This window comes from Scyliorhinus torazame, chromosome 31 (assembly GCF_047496885.1).
Source record: "Scyliorhinus torazame isolate Kashiwa2021f chromosome 31, sScyTor2.1, whole genome shotgun sequence".
Taxonomy (NCBI): Eukaryota; Metazoa; Chordata; class Chondrichthyes; order Carcharhiniformes; family Scyliorhinidae; genus Scyliorhinus; species Scyliorhinus torazame.
This window is the reverse complement of record NC_092737.1, coordinates 9443879-9457507: the sequence shown is the minus strand read 5'-3', so window position 1 is coordinate 9457507 and position 13629 is coordinate 9443879. Positions and strand designations below refer to the sequence as shown.

Below are 13629 nucleotides of genomic sequence, written 5' to 3'. Positions count from 1 at the left end.
CAACAGGGCCAAGGCGGTGTTGTATTAATGGCAGAACAGCGTGCGGGGTTCAACAGGGCCAAGGGGATGTTGTATTAATGGCAGAACAACGTGCGGGGTTCAACAGGGCCAAGGCGGTGTTGTATTAATGGCAGAACAGCGTGCGGAGTTCAACAGGGCCAAGGTGGTGTTGTATTAATGGCAAAACAGCGTGCGGGGTTCAACAGGGCCAAGGCGGTGTTGTATTAATGGCAGAACAGCGTGCGGAGTTCAACAGGGCCAAGGTGGTGTTGTATTAATGGCAAAACAGCGTGCGGAGTCCAACAGGACCAAGGCGGTGTTGTATTAATGGCAGAACAGCGTGCGGGGTTCAACAGGGCCAAGGCGGTGTTGTATTAATGGCAAAACAGCGTGCGGAGTTCAACAGGACCAAGGCGGTGTTGTATTAATGGCAGAACAGCGTGCGGGGTTCAACCGGGCCAAGGCGGTGTTGTATTAATGGCAGAACAGCGTGCGGAGTTCAACAGGACCAAGGCGGTGTTGTATTAATGGCAGAACAGCGTGCGGGGTTCAACCGGGCCAAGGCGGTGTTGTATTAATGGCAGAACAGCGTGCGGAGTTCAACCGGGCCAAGGCGATGTTGTATTCATGGCAGATCCGGCTTGGAGTGCTCTACCCAGCGACATTATGGATGACTTGTGTAGGCCGGGAAGCGGGCAGTGACTTTATCAAGGAGCACAAACTCCAGGAGAACTGAGGTCCAGCTGGCGAGCATGGAGAGGGTCATGGGCCTGTTGGGGAAGTTTGGGGCGTTCTCGGGATATAAGCTAAATGTAGGAAAAGTGGTGTTCCCAGTGAATGAGTTGGGTCGGCGAGCCCGGTTTAGCTACCTGGGGATTTGGGGGGCGAAGGAATGGGCGATGCTACATAAATGGAACCCAGCAAAGCGGTGTTAGGGAGGATCTGGTGGGGCATGCTGCACTTGACTCTGCCAGGGAGGGTCCAAGTGGTGAAGATGAACATTCTGCCGAGGTTCCTGTTCATCTTCCGGACACTTCTGATCTTTGTACCGAAGGCCTTCTTTCAAAAACCGCATATGATTATCTCCGACTTTGTATGGGCAGGGAAGGTGCCATGGGTTAAGAAGACTTTGTTACAGAGATAGGCCGAAGGGAGGGTTGGTATTGCCAAACCTGCTAGGTTATTACTGGGCAGTGAATGCGCAGAAGGTGAGGCGGTGGTGGGAAGGAGGAAGGGGCAGAATGGGTTAGGATGGGGGCCAGCTTGAGGGTTTTGGTGACGGTGGCATTGTCAATGGTGCCAAGGAAATATGTGGAGAGCCTGGTGGTGCAGTCCACAGTAAAGGTCTGGAACTAGCTGAGGAGACATTTCCGAATAGAAGGGATGTCGGTGCTGGTGCCTCTTGTACGAAAACCACCATTGTTTTGAGTTCCCCAATTCCTGAGGTACACCCTGTTGGAGCGACAGCTGCTTCCAGATGTGGAAGGTCAGGGCAGGATCGGAGACATGTACAGGTGGCTGGGAGAGCAGGGAGGTGAGTGGGTGGTGAAGATTGAGGAGCTGGGAGGGGAGATACACTGGGGAGTATGGAGTGAGGCACTACAAAGAGTAAATGTGACTTTGTGTGCAAGGATGAGCTGAGAATTCAAGGTGGTGCACGGTACATATGACTCTGGTAAGAATGAGTGGGTTCTTCCAGGGGGTAGCGGATGAGTGTGTGAGGTGTGGACCAGTGAACCGGGCACGTACCTTCTGGTGCGAAAAAGTTGGGGGGAGTGTTCACGGCACTAACGAGGATAGTGGGGAAGGAGGTTGAGCCAGATTCTTTGGTGGTGAATATTTGGGATAACTGGGAGGCTGGAGTGATGGAGGGGAGGAGGGCCGACGTTGTGGCCTTCTCTCTGATTGCCCGGTGAAGAATTTGGTTGGAGTGGTCGTCAGTAACGCCAGTGGGGGGGTGACGGCCTGGCTGGCGATTTATGTGGCTTTGTTTGGCTGGAAAAGTTCCAGAATGAATTAAGGGGTTCAGCCGAGGGCTTTGAGCTGGGGGATGTTAGTGGCCGTGTTTGAGGAGCTATTCGTCGCCGGGTGGGGGGTGAAAAAGGGAAAAATGCGTTGGGGAGTTTGCTCCCCGAATTTTTGTAACCCCTTTTTATCTCAGTTTGAAATAAAATATATCTTTTTTTTTAAAATAAATGTATTTCTGATTTTTTTAATTTCTGATTTTTAAAAATGGGGAACGGGTAGGGAGGCCAGGAAGAGATCAGCCATGATCTGATTGGCAGAGAATGCTTGAATTGCTGACTTCTGCTCCCCCTGGCTCCTATGTGCAGCTTCTTGAAGGTGTAGCAGATTGGATTGGGCCCACCTTTACCCCTGGATGCTTTCCAGAATGAATCCCCGGTTGTCTATTCTGCCTTTTCAGCGTGACGGGAATGTGCCATTGTTGAACCACTTGTGCAGAATAACATGTCTACTTTCTGTATCAAAAGCTGAAGCGGCATTAGCCCAAGTTATTTCCTCCTCTTCATCTTTTTATTTCTCTTCAGCTTCAGAGGATTCACGACACTCTCCATAATTTCTGCATCATTACAAATATGTCAATATTGTCAGCTTCAGCTCCCTCTTCTATCTCACATTTGTGACCTTTACTGATTTAAATAATCATTATTGTCACAAGTAGGCTTACAATGAAGTTACTGTGAAAAGCCCTGAGTCGCCACATTCTGGCGCCTGTTCGGGTTCACCTGAGGGTGAATTCAGAATTCTTAGCTGGTACGGGAATTGAACCCGCGCTGCTGGCCTTGTCCTGCGTCACAAACCAGCTGTCTAGCCCACTGAGCTAAACCATGTGTAGGTCAAATATCATTCACCATTTTTGTAATGCCCGGTGATTTATTTATTCTAGTACTTGCATTAATTCCTTCAAGATCCTGTTCACTGGAAGAGTCTCACACAGAACCCCAGTCAACAATTTTCTCCCAAGTCATCCTCTCCTTTACATTGAATTTCCAGACATAAGCCACGCTCAAAATTGCATCTTTCATGCCATAAAGAGATCGGGCCGTCGCAATGATTATGAAATCGATAACATTTCCTATTTTGGGTGACACCTGGTCCATCTGTTGAATTTAAAAAATATTTTTATTGCAGACATTTTTCATTGTTTCAAAATGAATCCACACTAAACAAATACATAAATGAACAATACATGAATACCACAATCCAGAATTATCAACCTCACTAAACCCAACTCTTCAACAAACGAATAACCCCCGAACCGCTGACTAACTCTGAAAAAGGATGTCGATGGCTGCCATCCTGAGTAGGATCCTTCTATCCTGTAATGGTGTACTTGACCGGATCTAGATTTAGGAACTCCATTAAATCACCCAACCAGGCCAAGGCACTGGACGGAGTAGGAGATTTCCAGCAGACCTCCCCTCTGGGCTATCAATGAGGCAAAGGAGACATCCATTTTCACCCCCGTCTCAGCGTTGTTGAGTCCGAAACTCTGAAAATGGCCATCAGCGGACAAGGCTCCAGCTCTATACCAGACGCTTACAAGTTTAGGACATGCCCAGAACATAGAGGTATGATTTACAGGCTGCTGAGAACAACATTCCCACCTATCCTCCACACCCCCCCCCCCCCCCCCCCCCCACTGCGGGCAAAAAAACCTACTCTGTGTATCACCTTGCACTGAATCAAACAGCCTAGCACAGGAGGAGATAGAATTGACCCTGTGAAGAACCTCACTGCACACACGCACACCAGACCCAGCTCACCCTCCTCCCTCCTCATCTCTGGCCGTAAATGTCCAAAATCGTTCCCTCGGCCGGCCAGGGATAAGGTCCTATTCAAGAGGGGGGGGGGGGGCGAAGGTGCCAAGGAAAATGAAATCTCCCACACCTGAAAATACCTGAATAAATTAGACCTTGGTAGTTAGAATTTATCCAACAATTCTTCAAATCCGACAAATTACCACCACCAACGGGTCCCCCAACCCCTCCTTCCCCCATGACCTGAATGAGTGAGTCGGAACGCTCTGGTGCAAAGAGATGATTCCCACAAATAGAGGCTGACAATAACATGGAGCTAAGCTTGAAATGTTGTCTAAACTGCCTCCAAATCTCAGAGTGGATAGCACTATGTGAGGCAGTTACCAAGGCCCCCAAGCTAGCACCTCCTGGTGTTCGGATGTGGTATCCCTAGCGTGCCACTGCTCCCAGACCTAGAATATCTAACCGTGAAGTGTCACCCCTTCTACCTCCCACGTGCATTCACCTCTGTACTCATCACAGCAGTCTACATCCCACCCCAGGCGGAAGTGAAGAAAGCACTTGACTAACTACATTCCACCATCAACAACCAAGAAACAAATCACCCCGAAGCCCTGACAATCGTTGCTGGAGACTTCAACCAGGCCAACCTCAGGAAGGTCCAACCCAAACTCCCATCAATATATCTCCTGCCCCACCAGATGTGCCCCTGGAACACTGCGAAATGAGCATCAAAGGTGCCTACCGCACCATTCCCTGACCACACTTTGGCAAATCCGACCAAAGAACAAAGAACAAAGAACAAAGAAATGTACAGCACAGGAACAGGCCCTTCGGCCCTCCAAGCCCGTGCCGACCATACTGCCCGACTAAACTACAATCTTCTACACAAAGACCACAAGTCGGTATTCCTACTTCCGGCTTACAAACAGCAACTCGAGCGTGCTGCGCCATTCAAGAAAACCGCGCAGTGCTGGTCCGCGGAATCTGAGGACATCCTCCGCGACTGCTTGGAGACTGTGGATTGGTTCATATTCAAGGCCGCGGCAGCTAACCTGGACGAGTACGCAACCACCGTCCCAGACTTCATCAGTAAGTGTGTCGTGGACTGTGTACCAAAGAAGACAATACGGGTATTCCCATATAGGAAACCCTGGCTCAACCCAAAGGTTCACTCCCTGCTGATGTTCCAGACGGAGGCGTTCAAGTCGAACGACCCTGACCTATATAAGAAATCCAGGTACGACGTATGGAAAACCATCAGGGATGCAAAAAGACAATACCACATCAAACTAGTCCCAGGCCAGTGACACTAACCCACGAGAACTATGGCAGGGCCTACACCAGATCACAGGCTATAAAACAAGGCCAGGCAGAATATCTGAGGCTGAAGCATCCCTACCCAATCTGAACAAGTTCTATGACCGCTTTGAGCAGTCAGCCAATGCATCAGTGCCACCTGCCCCAATAGCCCTGGATACGCCCATACCCACTATTACAGCCTCCGAGGTCTCTTGAAAGTGAATCCGTGGAAAGCGACGGAGCCCTGGGCGAGCACCCGAGCCTGCGAAGACCAACTGGCGAGTGTATGCGCAGATATCTTCAGAACACTTCACTCCTCCACTCTTGAGGTCCCCACCTCCTTCAAGAAGACAAAAATCCTACCTGCCAACGTCTCCGGCAGGGATTGAGAAGAACCCAGCTCCAATAGCAAATCCTCAAATGTGGAGCATGATTTGAGATAATAATTGCTGAGTACCGCGTCCTCGTCACCCCAGAAAGGAGACCACAATCCACCACAATTTGGAACATACACATTAACTAGGACCACTGAGGTGCCCGCCAAAGACCCACTTATAATCACATGCCTTCCATTCGGGTCATTCAGGATCTTAACAGCCAAAAAAGGAACCCTTTTATTAACCCCCTTCCCTGGGCCCTACCATCGAAACCGGAGTAGAATGCCTTTCCCATCCAACCCTTACGTAATATTGTCTGGTACCTGACCTGCGAATGGGTCTCCTGCAGAAACACCACATTGGCACTCTAACTCTAGAGTTGAGCAAATATCCTCGACCGTTTTACTGGGCTGTTCAACCCTCTTGCATTCCATGTGACCAACCGAATTAGGGGGCTTCCACACCTGAGAGCCATTTCCACCGAGCGAGATAATGCAACAACTAATAGTGCAGGCATCGAGGCCACCCAAGATGGCCGCCAACCCAACAACACCCCCCCCCCCCCAATCCATCAAGATGAGCAGTAGTTACTGTCAGCAAACCCTCCCCCTCCCAGCAACACCACACCCAAATACATGCTCATAACCAAAAGAACCCCTCACCCCTACCTCCATTACTCCTAACTCCAAACAAAATACAAACCCTAAAGCTCATTATCTAAAACTACACTTAAGTTACCCCTCCCATTAACTTCTTCAGCTAGCAGGGCAGCCCCTGCCCATGGTCAAGACTATGAGCTAGCTATAACAGCCAGCCCCCAACCCCCCCGCCCGAACCAATTTGAAAAAACACTCTTCTCACACAAGAACAAGAGAATACAAACTGGTACAAGAGACTCCATACAAATTGCAATTAATCCCCCCCCTCCCCTCAGCCCATGCTTCCTAACAAAATCATCAGCCTCCTCTGGCGCATCAAAATAATAGGCACTCGGAGGCTTGCTCCCTCCAGAAGCTCCAAGATTCTGTCTCCTGGAGCAATTCTCCAGGTTTTCCACCGGTCAACATAGCCATTTCGGCCTCCCAAGGGGACACGGATTGCTCTGCTTCAAGAAAGCCGTCTCCACACCCTGTATCGCCAAGCCATGCGCCCGTCTCCTCCATCTTCGCCAGCGCGGATCGTACGGGAGATGGGACCTTTTTCTATTGATTTGTGGAGTTCTTCAGACACAGCCTGCCACTGTTTCCCATGTTTCGCTGCCGGCAAACATCTCCATGGCCTTGACCCTGATCAGGTATATCGTGAATTAGCCAGCATTATGTTCTTTCATCTCCAATTCTACCCTTTTTAATTGTTTTTCTGCTTTAGTGTTGACACAAGTGTTTTGTGCTTCTCACCTCTACTTTTCCCTGGGTTATTGGATGCTGGACTCGCAGAATGGGGTTTATAATCCATGCAATAGCACAAGTAAAAATTGCAACAGCAGTTATGAGCTATCAGTCTGGTCCTGGCCAGACGGAAGCTTCCCTGGCCATACCGAGGCGACCCCGGACATCTTTTGGTTATGGATACATTTTGTCAATTGCTCCTGGATGGTGCGTATTGGGGGAAAGTCAGGAATTTCTGTCAGTAGAGAAATGTTGGTAGAGTGCAGGAAATTAACTATATTGTATTTGTTCTTGGGAGAGTATTGCTGGCTAGGCTGGCATTTATTGCCCATTCATAATTGCCTTTGAAGATGGTGGTGAGCCATCTTTTTAATGGCCATTTAGCAAAGTTTAAAAAGATTATCACTTGAGTTTGGAAGAAGGGAAATATCTGTAGAGTTGAGCTCAATGGTCTGTAACGTGTGTGTGACTGCACCTTGTGTAATTTGTTTGCTGTGAGTTTATCTTTGATTGTGAAGCGTTTCAGACTGTGTGTGTATATTTGAAATCTCGTTTAATAGTAGGACAAAACTGCAGACTTGTCTATCTAAAAGCAAATTTAATGCTTCCACGTTTAAATCTCTCTGTGGTTAGGGTAGAGGACCACCTGTACGATGACCATAAGACATAGGAGCAAATTAGGCCATTCGGCCCACCAAGTCTGCTCCAACATTCGATCATGGCTGATATGTTTCTCATCCACAATCTCCTGCCTCCTCCCCAGATCCCCTTTATTAATCAAGAACCCATGTATCTCTGTCTTAAAGACACTTGGACTGGTAAATCTGTCTCTCTGGGGAGTGGTGCATATGGCATACAACTTAATCTGGCTCATTCCCCTCCACCTCCCACATTTGGGGGCACTATTACTGCAGCCAGGTGACCAGTAAAACAGTGTCCTGGTCAATATTCATTCCAAATGAGCACATTACTGGGAGCTTGGAAGTACTCGTGTGACCGCTGTTCTTCCGATATTACAACAGTGATCACACTTCAAAATCTGGCTGTAAAATGCTTGGGGAGGCTCTTGGGATTATGTGGGAAAGGAAGTGTCTTTTTTTTTTAAAGCACTTTGTCTGTAGAACTGCTTGTCTCTAAATGGCCATTTTGTCAAGGGTTTTTAACATATTGCAGAGTAATGAAGATGAGCAACCAGGTTTGCAAGATAGTAGCATTGAGGGGGTGGTGGGGCGGTGGTGCACAGAGGGAAATCCAGATGGAAAGGTAACAGTAAGCTTGGGATTTGAAAGCCTGTAGTTTCTAAGGAGGGAAGCTTGGAGAGAGGTGACCACGCTGGGACAAATGAGTGGGGAAACTGGATTGATTTTAACATGAGGGAGGAAACTGAGCATGTAAGAGAGTGCATTGAAGGAGAGGAAAGTAGGGAGATGGAATTCAGCAGTATAGAAAAATGTGGTTGAGCGTATGACATAGTTTTTCGGAAGTACAGAATTTAAATAGAGATGCTGCTGAAGCTTTTCATCTTGCACACATCTGGACAAATAAAAGAGTGCCAAATTTCAAACCGTGACAATACATGCAGGCTCCCCAAGCTCCTGGGTAATTCAAAAAGGTGCATGCTTTGATCGTCATTTTTGTTTGCAGAGAGCGGGTCTCTGCACTCGTGCATGTCGCCACGTTCAAACATAAATGAGCTATGTCGAAAGCTCATGATTATCTCGACTGGTTGTTAGCATGGCTATTATCTCACTTCGGGATTGTTAACCGTGCTGCTATTTCGCGGGATCATATCTTGTTTTGGGTTTTGCAAGTACGGCCTGGTTTAGGTACAGTTTGTACTCTGCCTGTTACAAACAGCCCGACTGTCACAAACAGCCCGAGGAATATGTTGTTTGATTCGGTCAGCTAACTGTTGGGACATGCTGCCTAGGTACCTGGCACCGAAATTCATGGGACTATGTTGCTCTAGATTGGGGAGCCTATCGTTTTCATGTGTTCCATCTCAACGCCCTCAGTCAGTCGGGGCCGATTTGCTAAATGACCCTTCTCTCTTGTAGTATAAATTGTTGTGGTCCCTTTGAATGTGGCACTCTCGATGACTGACTGCCAGACGAGAGGCTCAGGCAATCGGTGTCTCTTTTCAGCAATTTGTACATCAATATAATGGATCTCTAATCAGTTAATTTTCCAGTTGTAACAGGTGCGACCGCTGGGATTGGAAAAGCCTACGCTAATGAGGTAATACAGATCTCCATCTTACTATTGAGGGTATTGTTAATAGAACAGTTGGGAGCACAGAAGAAGGCCATTGTGCTGGTGCAAGCTCTTTAGAGCTTTTAATCTCACTACCCTGTTCTTTATTCACTGCTTTTGTTAAAGCTGAGCTTAGTTATGTTTGCATCAGTGCTTTTGGCATCTCCCGACCATTCTGATGGTCTTCCGGCAGATCTCATTCCTTCCATGAACTTGTGTTCATCCGAAGCTCTGCTGCCTATATCTTAACTTGCATCAAGTCCCTTTACACATGCGCTCGCTGGTGCTCCTGCACTCGCTGGCCTGTTTCTGGCCCAGCAGTGCCTCAATTTTAAAATTCATAACTTTGAGCACAACTTTGCCTCCTCCCTTTCTCTCTTTAGAACCTCCTCTTACTCTTTCCATGGCCTTGCCTCCTCCCTATTTCTTTCTTTCTTTCTTTCTCTCTCTCTCGTCCTTTTCTTTCTTTCTTTCTTTCTTTTCTCTCTCTTTCTCATCCTTTCTTTCTTTCTCTCTCTCTCTCTCTCTCTCTCATCCTTTCTTTCTCTCTCTCTCTCTCTCTCTCTCTCTCTCATCCTTTCTTTCTCTCTCTCTCTCTCTCTCTCTCTCATCCTTTCTTTCTCTCTCTCTCTCTCTCTCTCTCTCTCATCCTTTCTTTCTCTTCTCTCTCTCTCTCTCTCTCTCTCTCTCTCTCTCTCGTCCTTTCTTTCTCTCTCGCTCTCTCGTCCTTTCTTTCTCTCTCGCTCTCTTTCTCTCTCTCTCTCTCTCTCTTTCTCTCTCTCTCTCTCTCTCTCTCTCTCTCTCCCTCTCGTCCTTCCAACTGGCCTCTTGTACTTCCTGATTTCCCTGCCTGCCCTTTTTTGACAGCCATGCCTTCAGCTATTTAGGCCTCAAGGTCTGAACTTCCTTTCTAAACCTCTCTCTTCCCCTTGCTCCTCCTGATGAGGCACTCCAGCTCTTGTCCCCTACTATCCCCACATGTGTTAGAAGCAATTTAATTGTTCAGATGTCACGCCAGGACAGTGGTTGGGGATGGGAAGTCCAGCCTTTTACCTCTTACAAAAATACTTTGCACAAATACTGATGTCTCAAATATCCTGGCCAAGTTACTTCAGTAGCGATGGTATTTGAGATCTTGCTGATCCATATGTCTCAGCATCACACAGGGCAGAGGAATCGACTGTCTAACTACTAGAAAACTCCTTGTTTTCTTCTATTGGGACATTATGTTGTGATATCTGATTACCGCTACATCTTCCCACTGTGCTCAACTTGGGCCAATGTTGCCTTTACCAACCAGTGAGCCACTGGATTAATGCATTTATTTCCCCGATTCTCAGTTAGCAAGAAGAGGATTCAATGTGGTGCTAATCAGCCGGTCACTGGAGAAACTGAGAGCCACAGCACAGGAAATAGGTGAGAATCAGAGGAGAGGTGGTTATTTAGCACAGTGTGTCTGCTGGGCTTCAATGTAAAATGAATCCCGCTGTATAGGTCCTATTGGGGCAGCCAGTGCTGGTGATTGATTTGTTATTTCTACACCTGCTGATCAAGACTAATGAAAGGTTACATTGGCTTCTGCTCCTGGGTTACAGAGTTAACAATCAGCCATGCTGGGCAGCATGATGCAGTGGTTAGCACTGCTGCCTACGGCGCTGCGGGGCCTGGATTCGATCCAGAGTCCCTGTCTGTGTGGAGTCACATTCTCCCATGTCTGTACATGTCTCGTCCCCACAACCCGAAGATGTGCAGGGAGGTGGATTGGCCACGCTAAATTGTCCCTTAATTGGGGAAAAGAAAAATTGGCTACTCTTATAAATTTTTTTAACAATCAGCCATGTTTCGTCTAGCTGCTGACCATCCAATGCTTAAAAAGATGGGTCAGGCCCAGCTGTGATGACCTTCCCTATCGATTGTCTGCATTCTCAAATAAAGAATGGTATTTTTGGGCAAAGCACTGAAGGCAATACTAAGTGAGAAAAGGACGCACACGAGGGTCAGTGCCTTTGGAAGAGGAGTGGAGATTCCTGGGCCCACATCTTATTCAGAGTATGCTGTGCACCCGCCACTCACTGTTTTTGGAGTTATGGTCATTCTTTCATGGGATGTGATGTCGCTGGCCAGGCCAGCATTTGTTCCCATTGAGAATGTGGCGGTGGGACCACTTGTTGAATTGCTACAGTCGCCCCAAGATCTTCACCCTGCAACAGTGAAGGAACAGTGATTTATATTTTGAAATTTAGGATGGTGTTTGGCTTGGAGAGGCACTTGCGTTGCATCTTCAGCGAAAACCTCAGGAAATAATATTCCACATCAGAGATCGGAATGCAGAGTGGGAAAAGAGAACACTTGCTTTGGCATTAAAGCTTGCATTTTTGAAATAGCTCTCAAAACCACTCTGAAAAAGGACTGTTTGACACTAACCTGACTGTATCTGTTCCTCCAGTTCACAGCCCACACTCCTCTCTGATATTATTCATGTATTGGGGGAAACATCTGTTGTGTTTTAAATTAATACTCATCATACATTGGCCTTTGGTTCAAGGTTGTTGGGCCTCAGTTGGGGGCCCAACAAAATTGTCCAACAGAACGTGGACAGTTTCAGGAGGGTGGGGTCGAGGCTTCCGGGAGGGTGCAGGGAAGAATTACCCAAATCGCAACAAGGGTTCAGTTATGCGATGATACTGGGCAAGCTGGAATAGTTCTCCGAGAAAATAACGTTCAGATATTCACAAGTCCTGACATTGAGTAAATAAGGCGAGACCGTTCCCTGTGGCAGAGAGAAAGTTATGATAATCTGAAATGCCGTGCCTGAAGAGAGCAGATTTAATAGTAACTTTGGAAAATAAACCAGATAGGTGAGGGGGGAAAGTGTTGCAGAGCGAGGGTGTGAAGAATGTGAGGCTGGACACCGGGCAGGCTGAATGAGCTCCTGTGCAGTGTTTCGGGAGGTTATTAGAGCTGTGGAACGGGCGATAACTTGTTTTTCTGAATAATTGCAGAGCAGCAGCATGGGAAGCAAACGAAGATCGTTCAGGCTGATTTTACTTGTGGTGCTGAAATTTATGGGCCGATTGAGGAGGCGCTGAAGGATCTGAACATCGGGATCCTGGGTAATTTAATCGCGTTCCGACTTATCAAGAAATGGAAGAGAAATCAAAGACGGAAGAAAGGGCGATGATCTCGTTCTGGTGATCTAGTTCTGGTGTTATAAAGTGTTTATTAAATAGTTACATCGTGATCGTAAATTCAAATGCTACTTCACTTCCCACCATTGACAGTCTGCCAATAACACAGGGGCATCTAACAAACTAGTGGCAGAGGTCACCGAGCTGGGCATTTTTTACGTGGGTCTGCTCTAATTGTGATTTTTTTTTTTCTCTTCCATGTTTCAGTAAACAATGTTGGGAAGACTTACCAGGTGCTTCCATGTTACCTTCTAGATGTCCCGGATGTTGAAAAGGTGCAGTACATTACATGTTGTTTTAGGGGTGGCTTGGTGGTTAGCACTGCTGCCTCACAGTGCCAGGGACCCGGGTTCAATTCCAGTCACTGTCCGTGTGGAGTTTGCATCTTCTCCCCGTATCTGCGTGAGTTTCCTCCCACAGTCCAAAGCTGTGCAGGTTGGGTGGATTGGCCACGCTAAGTTGCCCCTTTGTATCATGATTTGGTGGGGTTACAGGGATAGGATAAGGGTGTGGGCCTAAGCAGGGTGCAGACACGATGGGCCGAATGGCCACCTGCACTGTAGGGATTCTCTAATCTCTCACTCGCTTCCTTTACTTCATGCTCCTTGTGAGGACTACTTTCTGTGGTCAATCAGAGGACTCCCAAAGCTAACAAGAATGTGACATGGGGAGGTGTTGCTTTGGTACAGAATGGAATGTTTCTCCTGGGGCTGGTCTAAGGTTGCCAGTCTTCTAGGATTGACTAAGAGTCTCGAGAAATTAAAAGCAATCTCCTGGATTTTGTTAGGAATCTAGAGCGGGAGTAGGGAACCGAGAGAGGCTGAAAATATCTTTTGTCATTTCTTTAGTTTTGTCTGTTGATTGTATAAAAATAAACTGGGGATGGGTCAGAAAAGCCATTTGGGTGGGGGGAGGGGCAGGGCAGGTGTTCGGGAACAGGTTCATGGTAGGAGATCTTGTATGATAAATTTCCAGGAATATGTCCAACCAGAGTTGGCAACGCGAGCCAGGCCTGAGGCTTTCGATTAAGGGATCAGAACGTACTGCAAAATAGCTGATGCATTGCAGCTTGTGTACGGGTTGAGGAATTCTCTTAACTAATTGCTCTTAACGTGACACCTGAAGTGTACCAGATTGTCACGGTTGCTCTTTCCAACTGACCCAAGGGCCCACAGAAAGCATCTAGCTTCTAATTGATCGGCACAGGCCATGTGTAGTGATATACAACTGAACTTTGGCAGCAAAGTACGGCATTGTGTGTTGCATGGTGTAATGCCCCTGTTTGCTGGGTCCATGTCTATCACATTGGTTTGTGCTTTTTTTTATGAAAGAGCAGGGC

At 47.5% G+C, this 13629-nt stretch overlaps 1 protein-coding gene across 2 annotated transcripts in view; it reads left to right on the top strand.

Annotated features, from left to right (window-relative positions):
* The window catches only part of hsd20b2 (hydroxysteroid (20-beta) dehydrogenase 2), an 82196-nt gene that overhangs the window by 23522 nt on the left and 45045 nt on the right, over positions 1-13629 (top strand). For both annotated transcript variants that reach the window (XM_072493286.1, XM_072493287.1), the window contains exons 2-5: positions 9041-9087; positions 10443-10518; positions 12105-12215; positions 12498-12565. In XM_072493286.1, the coding sequence (XP_072349387.1) occupies positions 9041-9087; positions 10443-10518; positions 12105-12215; positions 12498-12565 (302 nt within the window). The remainder of the gene's footprint in view (positions 1-9040; positions 9088-10442; positions 10519-12104; positions 12216-12497; positions 12566-13629) is intronic.